Here is a 23,461-nt window from a genome sequence, read left to right on the forward strand (position 1 = left end):
TTGTTGCCGTGTCAGTACTGGGTGCCACGAGTTTGCCTGATGTTCCTGGCCGAGGATCCCCAGGTGTTCGCGGAGCGCGTGGCCGCGGCCGAAAGGTTGCGCAAGAAGACGCAGGGGCTGCTCATGTATCACTTGTATGTGGACTGCATGCCCACAGAGGGACTGCACAACATCAGCGAGAACAGCCTGCAGAGGATGAAGCTGTTGGCTATGCAAACACCCAAACTGAAGGATGAGAAGAGGTAAAGCATCCCATCCATATCTGGGGGCTCCGCCTTCAGTCCATAAACATTGTAGGACTTCATAGGGCTACAAAACAAGTGTCAGTGGAGGCAGATCTTGAGCATCCAACTCGCAGAGCATGGATCTCATCTGCCTTCCAGCCTGTGCATGTGCCCAGAGTGTCATCAGAAGTAGGTAGGACAAGAGCCCCAGGGACACATGTACAGGGTGGGTGGTCTGTCAGTGTCCCCAGATGAAGTAGATTTCATGTGCAGATCCACCAAACCATGCTTACACCTGCAGTTAAGTGGCCTTCAACAGCAGGAAGGTTGGCAAAAATGGCATGGCTGACCTTGATGTCTCCCTGTGCTTTCAAAGAACAGATCAGTCATTGCTGTATTGATCTGCAGACCGCCAGTTGTCTCCAGAGACCTGACTGATGCCTGCTGGTGACTCTTGTACCTATTAACCTATTGCTAAAACAAATCAAAATAAGATATGCACGGGGGGAAGCAAACAGAACAGGAGATCTCCACCTGGATATAATCAAGTATCTCTTTGAGATGCAGTTCATAACAGGAAGGCATTTTAATGTCCCTGGGCTGATGAATCATGAGCCATTGGTGGTGTTGCTCAGAGTCAGCTGTGACTGATTGCCCTGCTCAGAGACAGGAAGGTGTGAAGGGCTGCATGGTCTGCCAACCTGAACTAGAGAGTAGGAGAGTAATTAGTCTCTGTTTGTAAGCAGAAATATAGGGATAAAGAAAGTACTCTGCCTGCTTGAGGTGAAGGATGATGATTTCCCAAGGCAAACAGAGCGGGGTTTCAGCACTTATGCACATGTTCTGCCTGAGCAAACTGATGTCAAGAGGTGTTCAGCAGGAGGCGAATGAGAGGCCAGCTTGGATAGCCCAACTTTTCCAGAACTGCCAGCTAGCTTCCTCAGTTTTTGGTTAATTCTCCTCCCTTCTGTAATGCTTCTCCCCACTGGAGATTTTGCTTTGACATGAAAAGACACTTGAGAAGGCTGCAGTCCTAGTCCTTGATCCCCTCTTGCCTCTGTCATTAAAAGTCCAGTTGATAGCTTTGCTGGCTGCTTGATTGTCTGTACAGCTCTCCTGATTTGGTCGGTAGTAGGGGAGCTTCTGGATTAGCAAATTCAGAAGGGAGATAATGATGGGTGGAGTTTGCAGTAAAGCTACAGACATACTTTGCTCAAACACCATGGATTATCAGTGTTTCTGTGTCTTGTAACAGCATGTCAGACTGCATGTGCAACCTGGAGGAAGAAGTGAGATTAGAGTATAAACACACCATGAACAGGATCAGCTTTGACAAAGTTGTCAGTTCCAAACCTGAGATGTTTTCTTATGTCACCCTGCCAGACAAAGAGGAGAAGGAAATACCAGAGAAAGGTAGGGGACACAGTGTAGCGGTTTGAATTCAGTGTGGTTATGGGACCTCCTGTCTTTAACAGCAGTCGCAGTTTGCTGTAGGAACTCTCAGGTTCAGGGTAATGATTAGGGCTCATAAGGGGCAGCAGCAGGAGATTGTGAGACTTTTGAGTGTATCTCCTGTTTTTTAGGGTATATTTGCATGTTCGTGTTACCTCAGTATAACACATTACCACCCATCAGCTAAGCTGCAGTAACTCTGCGAGTGTACCTTTAGTGGCACCAAATGCTTGGCAGTGTGATTAGATCAACTGCCTTCTGCTTTGCACTGTGTTGGAGCTGACTGCCTTGCATCTGCTGTGCTCAGCTGGGGCACACCTCAGCTGTGAAAGAGGGCTCAGGCTCTTTTATAGTCCCAAACTGGAGGAAAAAAGGCCACAGTAAAAGATGGGGTGCCGTATTTTGTGCACTTCAAAGGCTGGAAGGCCTTGAGGTGGTTCACAAGTGGCAGCTTACAGATGAGGTGACTCAGCTGTGCCTTGAAGCCTCAGTGGGAAGATTCTTCAATTCCAATGTTGTTTCTCATGGAAACTTCATGAGCCAAAGCCTTGGGAAGGTCAAGCACTAAGACAGCCCCTCAACCCCTAATGGGAGGCTGCAGAAAATCTCTACTGCAGAGCAGAGACTCTCTTTTTCATCCAGCTCTCTGCTGAAGCTGCTACGTGAAAATGGCCTGTACATCAGTGCAGAGCCCTTTTCACAAATGCTGTCCCAAAGGGAGCTGTACTTACTCTAAAAACAGGAGTTGGAATGGCTGTTGCAGGCAATGACATTCTTTTCTTTGGTGCTAGGGCTCATCTGGATCCCAGACTACCCTTTTGGTAAACGACAAACGCGTTTCAGCTCTATCTCACTCCTGAGCAGGCCAGAAGTCATCCTTCTCCTGGCACAGGTGCAGGATGAGTGCAACAAGGTGGTTGCCATGTCTCTCTTTAACTCATCCGTAACCAAACTTGTCTCTTTGGAGGAGTTTGAGGAGATCCAGACCCAGACCTTCACTCAGGTGAGCAGAGGAAGCGTGAGGGGTGAACACATGGAGCAGCCACCAGTGCTGTCAGTGTGTATTAGACAGATGCAGCAGCTGCAGATCTGTTCCCTGAAATCTGATGAACTGTCGAAGGGGACATTGTGGCTGGGGCAGGGAGGAATTTGCATATGCCTGTCAAATTGATTGGGATGTGGGGAGAATGGGCTGAAAGGCCCCTAGCCCCCTAGTTAGGATCAACCAATGCTGACCATGCTCTTAGTCATGTGTTGAGCAAGTAGCCATGTAAGGCTGCAGCCTCTCTCTCCTCCACCTGGTTTCCATGCAGATAACAGTCCTGGTTGGCACTCAAAAGTTTCCTTTCTTTTGATTTCTTTTTCTTTATTTCCTCATCCATCCAGCTGCAAGACACAAGATCTTTGATTCCTCCTGAAGCACTCGTGGGGGTAGTGCTTTTCTACACTCTGTGTTCTTTATGTACTTAATTAAATTGCTCTGCTTGCAATGCCAGCAGACAGAGTAGGACAAAAATTTGCAACTCCGTGGTAACTCTCACCAGAAGATCTTTGTGTCCTCTAATTGAGGGCAGCACATTGTACCCTGGCTGTGACAACACAAGCAGGTTGCACAGGGTTGCACACTAAATCAGTGGCAGAGAACATGTGCTGGTCCTTCCCAGTCCCATGCTGTTTCAACCAGGCACTGTTGTCATACACTTGGTGACTAAGGTTCTTTTATTACACACAAACAGCAGCTGCCTGTGGAGCAGAAGTGACACTTGGTGGTATTTTAATAAATTAAAACACTGCAGACTGCTGCTACTGCCCTTGGCTTCTTCTGCTCTTTCTCCTCACTTGTCAAGAGAAGACAACATTCTGTCCTTTATTTGCTCATCATACTGTCTACACAACTTTTTGTAAGGGACCCTGACACAGGCAGCTCCAGGGATACTGTTCAATAGAAAAGAGAACAAAAAAGGAACAATGTATAAAAAGAAAGAATAGAGCACTCCCACTTTTTAATACCAGGCTTTCTTTTTGTGGGTCTTTTGTCAGTGAAGGAGATGTATGACCAGGTTCAGATGCCACGTGTGTGTGCATGGGTTTGAGAGTTACTATTTAGCTGCCACAGCTCTGAGAGAACAGTTTTCTTTCATGCCAGAGAGGCCCAGCAGCCCCAGCTAGTAGCTCACCTTGCCATACTGCTTTCCCATCAGCCCTTGGAGGGTTACTCATCTTGGTTTTTTTTTTCTTTGCCCTAGGTTGAGACATTTCTCAAGGATACTTGGATTGATAACATAACGACTGCAATAAAGAGCAACCTTAGAGATGCAGACAAAGACTGGTTCAACCTGGAGCAGAGTGACTGGGATGCCTACCAGAGATCCAAACTGTATAAGCTGATGGAACGCATCAAATTCATGCTTCAGGACTCTCTGCGGTCTCTGGTCCAGAACTCACTGAGCAGCTTCACCCAGCTTTTGCTGGATGCTTGCCAGAGTGTCCTGCATTGCTCAAAGGACATGGAATGGGGAGATGACCTTGCCAACATGTAAGAAAGCAAGAAAAAAGAAAGGGTGGAAAGAACAAAACAGCCTAGTGCTATTGTCTTTCTATCTACTGTTCCACAAGTGCACTTTGCTCTGTACGAGGGCTTTAGGCTGAGCTCTTTCTTCCAGTCCTCCACCTGACACATTTGTTTGAGTATGTAAGAATGACACAGAGCTGCTCTGTTGGTACAGCTTTCAAGCTGCTGTTTGTGATATGGGACAGCCCATCAGAACCAAGGTCTGCTGCTTTGATGTACTGCTCTAAAGATCAGTCACCTCCAGCATTCTTGGGGGAGCAAATTATTACTGCTAGGTTTTTTCTGGATGCCAGGAAAAAGAATACTGGGAGGTATTTCATTCTTGGATAAAACCTCAGAAGTAGGACCTGGCTTGGGATCTCTAAAGAATACCAAATTTAGGTTATCACAGTGCATAGATTTTTATTCCTTTGGGTATTGATTTGAGGATTTTTGTCCTTCATGGTATTAAAAAGGGAACATTTAGAAATGGAAAACCAGAAGAAAAAAAACAACAACAACAAAACCCTGCCACTCATATGAGGCCTTTTACCCTTAAATCAATGGAAGTCTTGACACTGACTTCAGCTGATCCTGAGTCATGCTGGTCACATACAAGATTGGGTGATACTAATATAACTTCCAGAAGGTGCACTTTAGGAGTGTATTGGAGATACTGAATGTCTGGTTTGAAGAGCATCAGTAATTTTTCTGTAAAGCAGCACCAATTCGCAAGATAAGGTTTTGACTTCTGGGGAATCTGATATGTCATGATTGATGCTTCCTTCACTTTTGATAGAAAAGTGTTCTCAATGTCTTAAATTTAGAATGCAGTGTTTCATACCTTCATCTGCATGAGACAGTCCTCCTCTCCTCTGCTTTTCCTTCCTGTCCAGAAGGCATTTTGATAGCAGCACCAGAGCAATACAGTTGTATGCCATTGTCTCAAAAAGCATTCCTGTTCTGTCTTATCTCTTCCCACTGTAGGCCTCAAAGGAATCCACTCTTTACAACTGACCTTGTGCTAGACAGCAGTGGCATTGTCTTCAGCCCCTCTGTGGAGACCTTTGAGATGTCCCTCAGTTCTCTGTTCGACAAGGGAATCCTGGCGACTCACAGTGTCCCACAGCTGGAGCAGGTGAACTCTTCTGCATCAACAGTGATACAGCTGTGAATGTCTCAGTGCATTGCAGCTCAGCATAGACACCCCTGAGCTTGTAGTGAGGGAGAGAGGCACAGAAGTAGGTAGCTGGGAATGCAGTTAAATCAATTTGGGCACATCACTGTGCTAATGCAGTTCAATTCTGACGGGATTTCTTTAATCTCCCCAACCTTATAGCTCTTCTGTCTAGTTGCTGTCTCTGCTTTGGTGCTGCAGGTTCTGTGGGCACATGTCCTAAGCAACCTGGTTCCCCTGAGTGCATGGCAGCTGAGAAAAGCAGACTCGTAAAGGAAATACCACTGTTTTCAATGCTGTCAGTTTAATGCAGGTCTCTTCTGCATATTTATTCTTCTGCCTGTTACTGTCTCCCTGGATTCTCCTTCTTTGGGGAGTGGGGGCAACATAAAAGTGATAAAACAATTCCTGACACAATGCAGGATTGCAGGAGTTCCCAGGGGGGCCACCAGTGTTTGTCATGCCCCTCTGCTGAGGAGGCACACTTAGCTCTGCTAGTTCTGAAAGACCTCTATCCTTCCTCTTCCAGTATGTGTTGGAGAACATGGATATCACAGGCACACCCTTGCTGGAATCAGTGGGTTTGCATGAACCAGAAGTGGAAGAGCTACGTGAGGCTCTGCAGACTGCCATCCAAAAGACACAGATCCCTCTCCAAGCCTACGGCAAGAGATATGAGAAGTTCTTAGAGATAAATAACAATGATATCCAGTACTTCCTAAAGTAAGTGGCTTCTGACAAAGCACCTCTGCCCCAAATGGCAAGCCTTTGCAGAAGCTGTTGTGTGGATGGGTTGTTGTGTGTTGTGTGAGAACATGGGACCTGTTCTGAGACCACGTGCCTCGTATGTGAGATCGGGCATCCATCAGAGGCAGATTTCAGCTATGGGTGATGGTCCATGCTTTTAGAGGACATTGGTGGTGGCAGTGAGAATTTCTTCCTGCCTCTGACAGCAGTCACATTCCTGTCATGTTTGTCAGTGTAACTGGAGATATTAATGGCCCTAAAAATGAATCATCCTGCTTGAGAATCCAGTTAAGATACTTGACCCTGACCTCCTTCATATAGTGTCTGTTCAGGCTGATAGCTTTCTGTAGACAGTAATGTTTTCTTTTGTTTCAACCCATTGTTTTCACTGCTGAAACTCTTTGCACCTATGCTGTCCTTTAGCCTCTGTTACTTTAAAGGACTTCTATTTGGGTGTCACGTTTTCTCCAAACAGTGGGAATGAAGCCCTTTTTCTTTTGTTGTTCCAGCTTAATCAATTTACAAATCCTATCTGACAAATTTCTGTCTCTTCCCAGAACATGCTGAAGTACCTACCCTCCCCTGAGGTGCTTCCTGATCTTGCCCTGTTTACACCAGTGCTTTTATTTTGTTTCTCCCTCTCTTCTTGCCCTACTTCCTCTTTTGTCTCTTTCTTTTACTCCCTTTCTACAGCTAAAATATTTTGTGTTCTTATTCCATTCCACAGCTATTGTGCTCTAAAACTCATTACAGATTTGAGTCTGTCCCTTCCCTTGCTCCCCAATAATATTCCTCAGAAGACATTGGCACCTTCTCAGTCTATGCTTGCAGAAAGTTGTAAAAATTCAAGTAGATTAATTTAATGCCTTGATCCTTTGTGTAGACACATCTGGACATCCTACAAACAGTCTGGATGGTCAAATATTGTTAAGGTGTACATTATCATTTTTTTATTGATGTTTTTATTTACAGAGACTATGAAGAGCAATTTCCACCTGCTCAGGAGGTGATGAGAATAGTAAGCAAGTACTTGTCTGAAAAGGAGAACATGGACAACGTTCTCCCTAGTTCTGTTATCATTGGTCCCTTCCATGTCAGGATAGAATATATTAGGCAAAATCTGTCTGGAAAATACAAAGTGCTTGCCACTTCTGTGTTGGACATGCTGGCTAAAACCCTCCATTTGAAGGTGCAGAATGTAAGTTACTTGGTTCAGTAGATTATCTGTCTGTCTTGTCTTGTCCTTCTGCTTTTGAAGTCGCTGTGTTTTTGTGAAATGGACAAAAGACAGCACCAAAGGCCACATTAATGAGGATATTTTAAAGATCACATTGGAGTGAATATTTAAAATGAAAACTAGAGGGGAGATATGCATACTCAACCAAATCAAGTATTAAATATACTCAGTAGATTACGTGCCTGAAACCTGTAGCTCTTGAGATGAAATTCTTCAAGACCTTGCCATCTTATAAAATGTACTGGTAGATTGAAAAGGTCTGTCTAGTAGACAACTGGAAGGTCCTTCTGCTTGCTCTGAGGATAACTGGAATATAGACAATTGCATCTGCCAGCCAGTTGTCTAAATCTGTTATTGTCATCATTTCCACTATACACCTGCAGTTCCTCTTCCTCTTTTTTTTGGCAGTTTCATTCCATTTGAGCTCAAATGAGATGGATGGAGAAAGACTGTGAAAAAAAAAAAAAGACAGAGCAGGGCTATATACTCATCACTTAGACCACCTGCAATATGGGAAGTGAGTGGGTCATGGCAGGTTTTCCAGTTTGTTTATTAGCCATTAGTGACTTTTTGGTGGTCTTTTCTCCACTGTGTCCTCCTGCAGATCTGTAATGCATATGAGACTGTCAGCAGCAAAATTCATGAGAAACCAAAGACTATCGAGGAGCTGACGGAGCTGCGTGACTGGATGAAGGGAATCCCTGAGCAGCTGGCTGTGCAGGAGGTAGGACACGCTCTCATTTGGACTTGGATACCAAGGGAAGTGAGGAGGAAGTTTGTCATTGCAATGTGCGGTGTCTCAAAAGCAGAACTTCAGTTTTTTTTACTTGAATGTCTTTGCGTGTAATGCCACGAGATTCCTGGCTTTGTATTTTTATAATTCCTAAGACTTGTATTTTTAAATACACATATCATGAATTTAAATATCTTTGCAAAACAAAATAGCAGTTAAAAATCTTGCCTAAAATACCTATGTGTGCATTTTGCTGCCTTCAAGATCCATTCTGCATTTGTGTACTGAATAGCTGTCGTTTAAAAATGAATGCTATTTTCAAGAAAATCTTTCTGTTACCCAATGTTTATATCGCTGTTAATGTATTTCTTTTAATAGGACATTCTATTACTGAGTTATTTCAAAGTTATTTGAAGCATAGGTCGTTTCCCAGCTGAACAAATGGGGAACAAAGGCATCAAGCTGTAAGCTGACTTGTCTATGCCAAGGAGAGAACCTGGAGGATAACCCAAAACGCTCAATTTTTGTCCAGCACTTTATCCACTAAGTCACACGTCTTTTCATTCACATAGAACAGAGGGTGATGATGGTGTGATCATTCGCAGAACAAGGGGTTTAAATCCATTCCCACTGTTCACATAGCACAGAAGCAGCCCACATCACATTAAGCTTGTGTGACTAATGCTCTTCAAAGGCACCTCATGAAAATGAGGTGCACACTAGAGAGTTGGAATCAGCATGGTCTAAAGGTGTATACTTTTTGTCTCTTTCTCTCACCCTGTGCAGCAACTGATTCATGAAGTCATGGAAGATTACAAGGTCATGGAGGAATTCCTTTACAATCTCACTGAAGAAGATTTCAGTGACAAGTGAGCACAAGGCATTTCTCCCACTGTCGAAGTGGGACTCTGCAGCAATTACCATTCTCAGTGCTTCAGGGGCCATGTGTCTATCAAGGGCTCCTGCAGAACTTTTAAGTGTCTCTCAGGCTATATGAGCACTGAATTCTTGAAATGAAATTCGTAGACAAGAAGTGTGAGTTCATGCTGCCTTCTGGCCTGGGGCAAGGCAAACTGATAGCTATTAACCTGTTTAGCATAGTAAAGCCCCTTTCTCTTGGTGGGGTTCTTTTAGAGGGTTTTTTTTGAGACATTTGCAAGGTCTCAAAGTGCACATTTTAGTCTGTGTCTGAAACTAAATGAACACTTCCAAGATAGGAACACTCCCATAGTTTTCTTAAGAGTAGGAAGGAACTTGTACCCTTATTATTACTGCACTTCTTCTCTGTAAGATGTTTTTAGAACCTGTGCCAAGCTATCCTAGGGCTGAGCTGCTTTTCCTGCAGCTTCTGTGGGGTTTTTGGCCTTTGCACCCCATGTTTCTAGTTTCAGGAGCACTCTGCAGAGACTCACTCAGGTTGTAGACACACTGGACCAAGTACATGTCATATAAGAAGTACTTCCAGGGCTGAGCAGACTTTAGAAGCCTCGTGGCTGTGTTTGTGAGCTGACTCTGCTACTGAGGCACAGTCAAGACCCAATCTGAGTAATAAAACAAAGAGGAGACCTAGGAGATGGCTGATCCCCAGGTTCTGAGAGGGGTGTGACCCCGAGTGTAGTGCTGCAAAACTTGCACCTGGCATTGCACACAGGCTGAGGAATCCAAATGGAGTCAGTAATGGGTGTGCTGAGGCTGAGCAAAACCTGCCATGGCTAAGCAGCCACTTTATGCAGCCTTTCCTGGATCTACAACACTCTCCTCAGGGCACTCTGCAAAAGCCTTGCTATCCAGGGCTTCCCTGTATCTGGCTTACCCTGGCCCCTCACTGCCCTGCTTAACAAGAGACTGGCTTTTTCAGTAGCCCTGAAAAGCCATAAGCCAAGACTCTGACCCCATTTTCTTCAGTTCCTTGTGAAAACATTCAAAGACAGACATTCCCTCTGGATGCCAACTGTTATTTTGCTGTCTCCTAGCTTTTCAGCAATGTAGTGGATTTGTTCCTTTTAAAAGGGCCCTCCACTTCTCCCCAGCCCTCTCCAGCTGAATAGCCTAGTCACAAGGACTGCATATCAACAAGACAAGCTGGAAAAAAATGTTTTGTTGAAAACACATGTGTTTCTGTTGTTGTAAAGCTTCCTTATTTGGTGGGATTTGGCTTTCTCATTCTGTTATTTTCAGCATTTCAAACATATGCTCAAAAAGCTTCTCTTTCTCCTCTCTTTTTCTTTTTTTTTTTCCTTTTTCTGTTTCTTTTCTTATATCATGTGAGTGCAGGTGGGCTGCAAGTTACTGGCCACTGAAAATGTCTATGGAAACAGAGGCCATTCGGCTCCAGCATGTGGAGGATGAAGAGAAATTTCGCAAAGCGCAGATCCAGGATCAGAATTTATTTCAAGGCAAACTGGATGAAATGCAGGTATTAAGCCCCTGATATGAACTGTCCGTAAAAGAGGGCCTTGAAGCTCTTGTGGTCAGGCAAGTGGGAAACTTTCAGATGACTTTTTAGGTCAATGTACTGTTGGACCAAAAATTATCACACCCTCCCTGTTTGTTTGGGTTTTTTGGTTGGCTTTTGATTAAGAGTTTCATTTTTGTGTGAAAGATAATAATATGCAGAAATACTCATTTTTCAGTGGGAAGGTACTCATCGAGATACAACGTTCCAGTTCTTGGTGCTCGGGCAACACATGCACCTCCTTTTTCCTACTTGTGTACTCAGTTCCCTGCAGAGCATCTCCTACAATACGCTGCCATCAAGGGGGGAAATCCAGCATTCAGCCATGGAACTCATCTTGTGGGAAAAAAAACTGAAATAATTGCAGAGTTTTGGAGTTGAGATACCTCTGGTGTCTCTTAAACGGTCTGAATTTTATTTTTTCACCAGGAAGTGTTAAATACAGGGAAAAAAAAAAAAAGCCATCTTAGAAAGATTGTAATCACCGAGCTAGAATATCTTGGAAATAGATTCCCAAAATGATAATACCTCAACACTGGATTAAAAAAAAACCCAAACCAACAAACAAACAAAATCCAAAGAAAGAAGAAACCAAACCCACACAAAACACTGAAGCAAAATCTAAACCAAACAAACAAATCCAACCCACCAAAACAAAACAAAAATTATTAGGGAAGTTCTAGGCATATGTTGTTAAACAATTCTTGAATAAAAACTGAGTGACCAGTAGAGCTATCATTTGCACTTTACTGATTCTGATGACAGATAGCTAATAACAGTATAAATTCAATATCAAGAAATTTGGCACAGACTTATTGCTCCTATTCCTTGGGGATCATTTGTTGTCACAAAGACAAAAAGCAGCTGGTCACCACATTTACATTTTTATCCACCTGACCAGTCATGTTTAGACCACTTTCATCATGGTCTAAACAGAATTGGAATTGGTTTGGGGGAGGTGGAATTTTGAGCATATAAATCTTGCCTTTGAATGAAACAGAGACACCAGGAAGCTGAGATCTCTAGAGGCAGCACTCAGCTTCAGAGCCCCATCTAATGCCTGCCTTTTCTCTTCCAGCTGACTGTAGGTGGATTTTCCATCCAGTCAGATGTTAACCAAGCTCATGAGTTTGCTGAATATGCAAGGGATGTCCGGAAGCAGCTGAAGGAGCTTCAGGATTTGGCAGTTCTGTACAACAACAGGGAAAGACTCTTTGGCATCAAAGTTACCGATGTAAGTGTCAGGTCCTGTACCTGCAGGACTCCAGTCTTTGTTGGCGTTTTAGGTGGTAGGTAGAGCAAATAATGAGACGTAGTTCCTCAGGAAGGAATCCTTCATGCTGGTTTGGTTTATCTGGTGACCTGCTTCTCAGTCCTGTAGAATGACCATGCTGTGCTGCAGAAGTGCTGATCCCAGGAGAATGTGGAAGGCTGCTCAGGGTCTGATATTACCACTTCTGTGAGAGACTTGGGTGCCCACACTGAGATCTGAGGGATGGTGATGAGGAGGAATTGGTTGGGGAAGGTCTTGAAGCAGCAGTTAAGATGCACCCATTTCTGTAAGGGTGTTGCTTCAGGTCTATGGGTGTGAATGCGAGTGGTTGCACGGTGGGTGCTGGCAGCTGGCTGGGCTGGGAGCGTGGTGTTCTCTTAAGGCAACAGTTTATATAGTTGGAAACACTCAATTTTGCTTGTAGCTGCTCAGCTGCCAATGAGTCATTGTCATCCACATCCAGCCTAGTCTGGCTGCAGACCAAAAGTGGAGTTCACGTGATCTTTTCCTACCCCTTAGTCTGTGGTTACTTCTCCTTCACTGTAAGGAGACAAGTTTTGATATGGTTGTGCAGTGTGTGCTTTCACTGACTGTGTATGGCCTGCCCATCAAAATATCTTCATTCTGCAGGAGAATATTTGTAGAGGCAAGTGGGGGGAGTGTTTTCCATGCCACATACATTGTGCAGGCACAGCTCCACTGGATGCATTTTGTCCTGAATTTGTCAAACCCAGCTCTGCTTGTTGCTCTCCCTTGGAATATATATTGTTGTCCCAGGAGAAGGTAGTCTGATATATCCTCTTGAAGTACAGTGCTGGCTTCAGATTCAGAAAAGAGTTGGGCTTTTTTTGGCCTTTTGACACAAAATCTGTCATCTAGAGGTGAATATACTTGTTGCTTATGCCTTTTCTCTCTCTCTTTCCAAAGTATGGTGTGGTGTCCAAGATGACTAAGGAATTCCAGCCATACTATGATCTCTGGACTACAGTGTCAGACTGGATGAATTGGAACGAGAGCTGGATGAATGATTCTCTTGTTAAAATTGAGGCTGAGGAGCTAGAAAAGAATGTCAATGACTCTCTTAAGACAATGCAGAGATGCGTGAAGCAGTTCAAGGATTCACCAGGTAGATACACAGTCTGGGGAAAGGAAGTTGGTGCATAACAGCATTTTGAGGTGAGGCATGTCATGGAGTGCTCTGAACAGGGATTGTCAAGATGTCACATGTGTGTATTAGAGACAGCTGAGAAAATGATGCTAGCAAAGTTATTTTCTACTTTTTTTTTCCTGAAATAGTGATGATTCACATCTAGATGCTAGTTAGCTGCTTGAAGTACCAATTTGGCGTGGAAACTACCAGGCTGCAAATCCCTTTTATACCTAATTCCCAAGATGATACTGAAATAAAAGCCACCCTCTGATGTTGCAGTTAGTATTTACTCATATATATAAAGATAAATAATCCTGGCTAGTCACAGAGAATTACTATATAGCCCACTGGCTAGACATGTGGGTTTAAGCCCTTACGCAAGTCAGGCAGCGAGGGAACTTGAATCTGGGTCTTCCAGGTGCTGTTTTCTTGGCCAATCCTAATTTCTCTATTGGCCAATGAATTTAATGGAAAGCCAGAAGAGGTCTTGATTTTGTTATGAATAAAACGAAATTGCAGAGTCATTTCCAAATGATCTGTGGAATATAATAAAAATTTTCCTTCTTGCCTGAATATGTATGAGGTTTAGATGATTGCACCCAGCCCTTGCAATTCACATGAAGGTCTTTTAACCATTTCTCCTAATAAAGCTGGAATTGAGACTTCAGTTGTAGCTTAACTTCCCATTCCCTGATTCTCAGAGATGTGTTGGTCATTCTTTAGAGCTGATTCTAAAAATCTCCTGCCAGATGGCTTAGATTGAAATATACTTTGCTGTGGGTGATTTTTGATTCATCCTTTTTAACTTGAACTTGCTCTTAAACAATGCCATGAATCAGCCCCAATGGAGGAGGTGATGAGTGGATGCATGAGTAACTATGAATCATTATGATAAACAGAAATACTAAGAATACCTGCTCGTATTCATTGCAATATCCCCTGGCACCTGGAAATATATATGTTTTGTCCTTGAATCTGCCTTGTCTTTGGATACACCCATCAGAGAGTGTGTGGCAGTCACATCCTTGCTGTGAGTGTGCAGTGCAGCCACTCAGGGTTCAGTTAAAGGAGGCACATGCTGTAGCCACATTTTGAAAGGGAAGCAAGTCCCGTGTGCTTTGCCTACCCATTGCTTTACTCACAGTAGCATGAGCTGGAAAAAGGGTAGGATATGAACACTGAGGAGACAGGGGTTTCCAGGATGCCCCCAAAGAGAAAAGCTTATTCCTTCACTTTGTCCTTCCTATGAGGCAGAAGTACATTCGTCCCTAGCATGGCTATAGGCTGGCAGGATCTCTCCTGCATGCTTCCCATTTCCAGAGCTGGCTGGGATCCCAGCCTGCCTCTAGCTCCTAGGTATAGTGTCCATCTTCTATGGAGGATGGCCTGAGCTGGGGTGTGAGATAACTTACAATATAGCCTTGTTAAGAAGTAAATGTCTTGGAATGATGACCAGAGCTTCTAAAATACCTTCTGGCAGATGAGGCTTCATCATGATTGAGCCCATATCAAGGAGTTAATTTGTTTAATTCTTGTCCTCTGGTGAGCTCAAGCCTAAGTCACACTTCTGCTTAGCATGGCTTTTGGCTGATAGGCAGATCTGCTTCTGGGAGTGGACTTGGATCCTGCCTTAGTGGCCATATAGAGAGATCCTTCATATCCTCATTACTTCGACCTGCATTTTCCAGTGCTCTCTCCTGCTGCTTATCTACCCCATACCATGTGACTACACGCACATCAGGCTTTAGACAACTTCTAGAAATTCCTTAAGCCAACTTCCTCACCTAGTGTTTTTGCTGATGTTGTTCTCTTTTTCCCCCTGCAAGACTTTGCTGATGTTGTTCTCTTTTCCCCCCTGCAAGACTGCCAGGGTGTCGCAATGAGCTTTCGAGACAAGATTGAAGAATTCAAACAATACGTCCCCTTAATTCAAGGGCTGCGCAATCCTGGTATGAGAGAGCGGCACTGGGAGATGCTGTCGAACAAAATTAGCCCTGATGTCAAGCTGGAACCCACTCTGACTCTTGGTCGCTGCTTGGAGCTGAACCTGCCGGACCACATTGAGAACATTCTCAAAGTGGCTGAGACAGCCAGCAAGGAATACGCCATCGAAAATGTGAGCAGAGAGGACTTGCTGTGTCTTTGGTTGCTTCTCAAATATGCTTCTGCTGAGCAGGCAGTTGTTGTCTTGGGTGGTGTTCCTGTTGTCCCAGAGACACATTCTGCAGCACACGTGAAAAGGCTGCTGCCCTTACAGAGGGAAGCAATGGCCACACAACTGAGTTCACACACTAGACGAACATATTCCACCTTGTGTAGAATTTCAGTTGTAGCATGACAGCACTGCCCGATGGTTATGCTGATCCACTGCTCAGGTCTCACTCCTCACTTTGGGATTAGTGACTGGTTATGTTAAAATAAATTGACTGTCTGCATTCTGCCATTCAAATGTTATGTCAAGGGGATTAGCTAGGACTGGAAACAGAGATGGCTAATCCTTTAAACCAGTAAACCAGTGCAGGAAAACCTTGCTGGCTCTGGAGATTCACAAGTTAAATAGTCTGAAAGTCTATCAGTTCACCAGTTCATATACGATCTAAGATGGTCTTGATTAAAAGTCATGACCTTGTGGCAGCTCTTGTTCCCTGAAATCTCAGGTGAGTTCCTCATGGATATTTCCCCCTTTGACAAAGCCATCATTAACTGTAATCTTTAACAGGCCCTTTGCTGGCAGCCTCTGTGCAGCTCATAGCATAAATGGGCCTGAAGGTGAAATTGCCATTTTTTCCCTCAAGGTGTTCCTTTCAGCACAGGTGTTGAGGTGTTGAATCTATGGCAAAAGCAGAGGAAATGTGCTGTTGCTGAGTGTATCATGCATTAAATACACAGCTGCAGTTTCTAGTGGAATCCAGGAGTGAAAATCTGTCATTTCCTAGAGAAGGGGATTAAGAGAGTTGTGGAAGCTGGGATAACCATTGCAGGTTGTATCTGAAAATTAAATTTTGTCCCTCTGTTTCAGTCACTCAACAAGATAGAGAGTGAATGGAAATCAGTTGTGTTTGGTGTGATGCTTTACAAAGAAACAAAAACCTATATTCTGAAAAGCACCGATGACATTTCTCAGCTCCTGGATGATCATATTGTCCTGGTTCAGAGCATGTCCTTCTCACCCTTCAAGAAACCTTTTGAGGAAAGGATGAATGAATGGGAAAATAAGCTGAAGATGACACAGGTATTGGTTTCTTACCCACACACATGTGGTGAAGGCAGGCAGCTGGGCTCTGCTGCCATGCTGGGACATCGACACTGTGCAGTTGCTGCTAGGGAGCTGGAAGGACAGCTACTGAGATAGTATCAGTCTTTAGGGAGGAATAGGGCCTTTCAAAGCCCTCTGACTCTAGTAAAATAATGCAGCTCTTTTGCTGTCTACTGCAATATGTTTTGGTGGGGCCAGAACTTTCCCATTGCTGTAAACAGTCTTACTGGTGTCTCTAATCATACTATACTAATGGACCTCACAGATTCTTACAAACTCTGTGAAATCCATGCTATCATTCACATCTCAGTGTAGGAAAGCACATGAAAGACTACTTTTAAGCAGGATCTGGCAGACTGTGCCAGCGTGTGTTCCTCAAACCAGCAGCACCCAGCAGGACTCTGACAGCAAAATAGCATTGATGCAGGAGAAAAGTTCCAGTACAAGTGTCTGTCTGGAGAACTCTGTGTAAATGTTGGTGTTTGATGCACATCTACCTTATTCTGTCGATTGGTGTTTACCATCTGTGTGTGCCTGGGCCACTGCTGGAGTGCTCATGAGGATACATGCTGCTCCAAGCCCCATGGCAGTAGGTGACATGGGGAAATTCAGTTACTTAATGTGTGGGTTTGGCAGTGATGGTGTACAGGTTTTCACGCTGCCTTTCTTACCCCTTCTTTTGATTGTGTCACTCCTGTCACTAAAGGCCCATAAATCCGCCTCTGGGAAGAGGCTTGCCAGGGTTAGCTATGGAGTATGGCAAACATTGTTGTCTGTAGTCCTGGAAAACTCCAGCTCTTGCTAGGTCAGGGGGACTGTAGATAGCACCATGTGTCTAAGGCAGTCTGAAAAGGAGTCAAACACTTTTCAGTTGCTTTGCAATGTTGGGCAAGTTCCCCAGGCTGTCCAATCTCCTGCAAATGGAGGAGGAGGATGTTCTTCAAACCTAATTCTCTTGCTCCTTTGAATGCCTGATGAACAGGGTTTCCTGCCTGGTGTTTAACTTAAATATTTAGCTTTTCATTCATTCTCTTAATTCAGAGAGTTGTTTGAAGATCTTGTGATGGATTATTCTGTAGGCAAGACTGGGGCTGAGGTACCTCAGGCAGGAGAGAGGATATGACAGAATTGCAGTCTGGCATCTTTTACTTGTCATTCTTCTTCACCCAAAAAAACCTCTTTCCACAGAATAAAATTCCCATTTTACTCTGTGCTCACATTGTACCAGCTTCTGTAAAAAAACCAGAAATACCAGTCACAGAAATTTGACCAGGCACCGCAGAGTCCCTTTGAACTTTAGTATTGGCTTACACATATTTCTAAACTATCCCCAATAAACTAGTGGGTATTAATTCTAATGCCTGCTGAGAACTGTTATCAGTGGGGATTGCTAGGAAGTTATTAATTATTTGGTAAGGAAATTCCAACTCCTGACCCTGCAGGTAGATTTTAGAATTGTGGAAGGTCTAATGCATTATCACCTCTTTTTTCTTTTTTTTTCTTGCTTGTTTTTTTAAACTCATTCTGGTACACAGTTTGAATGGTTTTGTTGAACAGGTTTATAGCATGGGGTTCTGATGTGCTCTTCTTGCTTCCCACTAGGATGTCCTGGAGGAATGGCTGAACTGTCAGCGCTCTTGGCTCTACTTGGAGCCAATCTTTAGCTCAGAGGACATCAAAAGACAGCTCCCAGTGGAAAGCAAGCGCTACCAGACTGTGGATAAGGATTGGAGGAAGATCATGAAGAATGCTAATGAAAACCCTGAGGTATGTGCCTTGATGAAGGCCAGTGCAGGTCTCCCAAACTCCTTGGAGCTGTGCTCTCAGAAGGACTGTGTCTTTGAGTCGTTGTTTTTGTAATGGTGTGGAGATGAGCAGTGCTGTATTAACTGTGCAGCCTTGCCCGGGGCATTGTGCTGGGTTTCTTCTCTTTGAACTTGACCTTTTGTTCTGGTGTAAGAATGGACAGAGTCATTCTCTGTAATGCCTTGCACCAAACTCTGCACCCCACCAGATTCCTCCTGCTCAACACACAGCCCCCCTGCCTCCTATGACTCCTGTAACCAGCCCTGCTATGGCTGTAAGCCATAAGGTAACTCCCTCAATTCCTCCCCAAGACTGACTCTGTGAGTTTTTTAGAGCCATTGTTTTTGTGTCCTGGTAGCAGTGCTCTGCTCTCTTCTGTTCTCCAGTCTCCACTTCCCAGGACTCCATCACCATTTGATTCTGTATTACAAGTGTTGGTATTTAGGGGAACCCAGAAATGTGCTTGTCACATCCACAAGAGCTGTTTCCCCTCCTTACCCACAAAGCTTACACCTCTCCAGACCCCTGTGAAAGTGTTCCTGTGCATGAGTCATTTAAATCCTATCAGTAACATCAGTGGGCAACCCAATTATCTCCACTGCCTTATCTCCCACATGCTCAGAATACTGATGCTTCCTCTGTTCTCCATTCTGTTATAGGTGATTTCTTTGTGCCCTGATCCAGTGCTGCTAGAGAAGCTGCAAAATGCCAACAAACTACTCGAACTCGTGCAGAAAGGGCTGAGTGAATATCTGGAGACGAAGAGAGGTGCTTTTCCCAGGTAACCCCAAATTTCAGAGGGCTGGATTGCGCTCACTCCACTCTGCCAAGAAAAAGCAAAACCATCTAAGCTTAGGATATATTCATGAGGCTGCAAAACATAAGCAGGGCTGTGCCTTTCAATGCTGCCATCTGATGGGGAGAAAACAGGCACACACAAATGTGGTGAGTTAAGGGCAGTCTGGTAGCACCGCTGCATATCTGTGCCTCATGATTTGTGTAGAAAAGGGGGAGTAAAATGAACACCTCTGGGTAACTTTGTCTCTTATTCCTGAAGGAATACTTCTTCTCTTTGATACTTGTTTAAACCCTCTTTGATACTTGTTTAAACCCTCTTTGCTTGGGAATAACTGACTTATGCAGAGGGAGAAGTCTGTCTCTACAGGAAGAGAGATGTCTGGACTGTGGCTGCTCATCTCCTAAACAAATACAAGGAGACCAGCGAGCAGTCAGAAACAGTGTCTTTAGCAAAAGGCTTGTTCCCCAGCTTGCCAGGACTTAGCCCCTGATGCTGCAGTAAAGAGAGCCTCTCGTCATGCCTGTCTGTGTTTGTAGGTTCTACTTCCTTTCGGATGATGAGCTGCTGGAAATACTGTCTCAGACAAAAGACCCCACTGCTGTACAACCTCACCTCCACAAATGCTTTGAGAACATTGCACAGGTAGGCAAACCAAGCATGCCAGTGGCTTGGCCCAGCTTTGGAATGCTGGTGTCACGGGAACTTGGAGGTGTTCTGAGGTCTGGAGCAGTGTTCACATTCTGCTGTTTGGAGATGTGTCTCCTGGGAACCTGTACCTGTACATAGGCATTGCCAGGTGCTGCCTGTCCTGGAATGGGATTCAATCAACCTCACTTTAGACAATTCAAAGCCAGACTTCTGTCTGTGAACTGGGCATCCTTGGTTGTCCTTCAGAAAATGGGGGTAAAATAGGCATCTGCCAAGGGCAACTTGGAGAAATCCACTTAGATATCCATCTCAGGAAGAGAGGGCACTCCCTTTGGAGATGTCTGTCCATCCCACCATGGAGGTCAAGAGAAATAGCTCTGACTTAGCTGTCTACTTGCAGGCACCTTGTTAGGATGGAATCCCACTCTTGCTGACAGCCTCAGAAGGGACAGGGAGTGAACAAGCCTGAACTGAATTTAGTTTCTGCCTTCACCCCTACTTAGGAGCTGGAGTTAACCTGGCTATTTTTCCTCTTTGTTATTCCTAATAGACTTCAGACTCCATAGCTAGTCACAGCTCGCACCACCACAATACTCAGACGGTAAAACCAATCTCCTAGTCATTAGTTTGGAAAAATAGAAAGGAAATTGAACTGGAAACCTGGTGCAAAGCCATTGGAATAAATAAGGGGACTTTCAGTGATATACTGGGGCACCGGAGAAGCTGTTAAAGTTTTAGTCTTAAAACCAGGCACTGTGACCTCAAGGGAAATGATTTGAATCTACAGAATTGAACAGGAGTCAAGGGTTTGAATCCTAGACAGGCAATGAGAAATGTTCATCCTACCTATAATTTGATTTGCTTCACTCAAGTTAAACCAGCGATGTGAATCTCTTGTTTTCATACAGTCATCTTCCATTATTTGGAGAGGTCATTTTGCGCGTCTGTCGCACGCTTTTTTATCCCCACTGACAACCAAGTTTGGCACCAGGTTTATAATGAGCAAACACTGGTACAGGCTGGCTGTCCCCCAGGGGCAGGAAGGCAGGGATAGAACGGAAATCCTCCGCTCACATCTCCTGTCGTGCTTCTTCCATTAGCTGAAGTTCCAGGAGGACCTACAGATCACGCACATGTACTCTGCTGATGGAGAAGAGGTGAAGCTGTTTACTCCCATCCTTCCCTCTGAAAATGTGGAAGACTGGCTGCTGGAAGTGGAAAAATCTATGAAGGCCAGTGTACGGGACAACATAGAAAAATCAATTGGTGTCTATCCAGAGGTAAGAGTTTTATCACAGACCACCAGGTCTCTGATGTCTTGTTTCCAGGCTTGCCACAGAGGTCACCAGTGATGGGGCTGATGAACTTGGAATATTTTACTAGAATATTCTCTTCTATTCTACTTTCAAAATACAGCCTTTAATCCAGTTATGTGTTGGTCAAGTGCAGAATGTGCAGCTGAGCAAGAAGCTCATGGTCCAGAAGAATGCAAATCCTGCACACTCCCTCACAGCCACAAAATGCTTCCTATTAGCATAAAAACAATATTGTATGAATCCATATCTATTTGTCTCTCCAGATGGCTTCCTCTTTATAAGGATCTTCTCTTTCAGCTCTCATGTCTTACACAGTGTGTTAGGGGCTGGTAAAAGTAACAAAGGCAGTTGTTGGTTTCCATCAGTGCATCTTGGCTCTGGTTTCTGTGTAAAAGCTATGCTGGTATAAAGTCTAAATTTCTAATTGGTTAGGTCTAAGCAGGGAGAAAGGTTGAAAAAAAAAAGGCCTCAGATATTTCTGTTGTTCAGACTGAAAATTTGAAAGTAGGAAAGTTGGAATAGGCCAGAGGAGGGGAAACATTCTCTTTGGTCTTACAAGTTCCTGCTCTTCCCCTGCTTTGGGCTACTTGTAACAGGTTACTGCAGGTGGCACAGTGGAGAGAAGGTACCTGCTGTACCCAGTGCCTGAAGATTTTTTGACAGCAACAGGAGGGGAAAAAAGAAAAGCCTCTTACACAAGAACTCAGTTCTTATTTGTTAATCATGCATCTCAAGCAGCAAGGGAACATAGAAATCAATCAATCTATTGATCAGTCATTGTCTTACCACCATTTTTCACCCTTTTTTCCCTATTTTTTTCTATTTTAAGACTCCACGTACTGCATGGGTCTTGCAATGGCCTGGCCAAGTGGTCATTGCTGGCTGCCAGATTTTCTGGACAAAGGAAGTGTCTGAAGCCTTGGAAGCTGGAGATTTGTCCGACAGGCTTTACCCACAGCTGAGTACTCAGGTATGAAAATGAATGAAAGGGTGAGATTTTGCCAGATGGTGACTTTTGAATCATCAGACCTTTGATAAGTTATAAGTACAGTCAGAACCATACTGTGGGGGAAAGAGAGACACAGTTTTGCATAGCACAGTTCAAAACAGGTGAAAAAACAGATTATTGTCTTCTTAATCATCATAAACCTCAAATAATGTACAGGACTGATAATATGATCATGACCTGAAGACAATAACAAGGTGAAAGGTAACTTTCACCCAAGAAGTTGAAGGTGAAGGAGAATGGAAGTGATGGACAGTGGATGAAACTGCATCTTTCATATCTGTTCCATGCATCCAACCACACCTAATACCTGGGAGTTATTAGCTCTGGGCCTCATCGTGGATCTAACGCTTTCTTTTCACCTGAATATGGTAATGGTGTAGGCAAAAGTCAGGTCTGAGCCAGCCCTGAGTAGGATCTGCATTCTGAGCAATCATTTGTATCTCTGACAAGAGAAAAGGCAGAAGTGGCCCTGACACAGCCTATGATCTGAGTTTTAGCATGGCATAAGTTTGATTGCATTGTGTTAGTGCAGCCTGGCTTTTTGAATGGATTGCTTCAGAGTACTTTTTTTTCCTCTCCCAGCTGGGTGATTTGGTCGCCCTGGTCCGTGGAAAACTGTCCAGGATGCAGCGAGCAGTGTTGTCAGCTCTTATTGTGATTGAGGTCCACGCCAAGGATGTTGCAGCAAAGCTGATTGAGGAGAATGTAACAAGCATGAATGATTTCGAGTGGATCTCCCAGCTCAGGTTAGAGAGCATTGCTGTTGAACCTCACCTGGCCTCCCTGGCCAGCTGTGTCCATGACAAATAGAAACAGAAGTTTGCACCATCTGTAAGCAGTAGTCCTGAGTTACCTCTAACATGAGGAGTGGTATTAAGGTCTATTAAGGATGCTAGTTCTAAGGCATCTGAGATAGACCTGGTTTTAATGGCATCCACTTTGGCAGTATAGACTAACCCATACCATGATGTTTCATTGTGAAAAGACATCCTCCTGCCCAAGGAGTGCAATGCTTGATCTCAGGTCTTGTGAGAACTCCTGTCCACCCTGTTGTGTTACCTTATTCCTTCTTCTCTCAAGAGGGAAATCCCTTGAAGTGCAGGTCTCCATACCTGCAGGCTGTGGTCTCGTGAGCTGCTGTTCTGTCTGCCAGCCAGTGTTTATCTTTCTGCTGACATGTTCACTCATCATTAGGTACTACTGGACAAGGGAGGACCTGTACATCAGAGCAGTCAATGCTGAATTTATCTATGGCTATGAGTATCTGGGGAACACTGGACGGCTGGTTATCACACCCCTCACTGACAGGTAAGGAGATCGTTTTCTGGGTAATGTGTATTTTTTTTCTCTTTTCTGTTTTTTTTTTTCCTTCTGGATGAACAGAATTAAACCAAGGATCTGACCAAGCGGGTCCTACTGCTTACTGTGTGTAAATAGAAACCATTTGTACAGTAAAGTACTACCTGAGATGAGGGCATAGGAACACCCTGGCATTGGTAACTACTGTATTCCTGGTGATCAGTGCTCAGGCTGATTGCTTTCACTCTCCTAATTCTTAATGTAGTGCTTTGACTCATATGAAATGCCCAGCTGATAGCTAAGGAGCTCTTCTAGAAGCCAGCAGACAG

At 44.2% G+C, this 23,461-nt stretch overlaps 1 protein-coding gene across 1 annotated transcript in view; it reads left to right on the forward strand.

Annotated features, from left to right (window-relative positions):
• The window catches only part of DNAH1 (dynein axonemal heavy chain 1), a 90,716-nt gene that overhangs the window by 26,043 nt on the left and 41,212 nt on the right, over positions 1–23,461 (forward strand). The window contains 21 exon segments of the mRNA XM_017819972.1: positions 1–242; positions 1,480–1,637; positions 2,468–2,679; positions 3,923–4,212; positions 5,215–5,365; positions 5,934–6,127; positions 7,124–7,349; positions 7,993–8,112; positions 8,908–8,990; positions 10,396–10,537; positions 11,655–11,810; positions 12,777–12,975; positions 14,862–15,115; positions 16,019–16,231; positions 17,858–18,022; positions 18,721–18,842; positions 19,397–19,502; positions 20,609–20,788; positions 21,654–21,794; positions 22,416–22,579; positions 23,028–23,141. The exon segment at positions 1–242 is cut by the window's left edge and continues 1 nt beyond it. Coding sequence (XP_017675461.1) covers positions 1–242; positions 1,480–1,637; positions 2,468–2,679; positions 3,923–4,212; positions 5,215–5,365; positions 5,934–6,127; positions 7,124–7,349; positions 7,993–8,112; positions 8,908–8,990; positions 10,396–10,537; positions 11,655–11,810; positions 12,777–12,975; positions 14,862–15,115; positions 16,019–16,231; positions 17,858–18,022; positions 18,721–18,842; positions 19,397–19,502; positions 20,609–20,788; positions 21,654–21,794; positions 22,416–22,579; positions 23,028–23,141 — 3,632 coding nt within the window.

Source organism: Lepidothrix coronata, unplaced genomic scaffold, assembly GCF_001604755.1.
Source record: "Lepidothrix coronata isolate B3197 unplaced genomic scaffold, Lepidothrix_coronata-1.0 Scaffold78, whole genome shotgun sequence".
NCBI classification, from domain to species: Eukaryota; Metazoa; Chordata; class Aves; order Passeriformes; family Pipridae; genus Lepidothrix; species Lepidothrix coronata.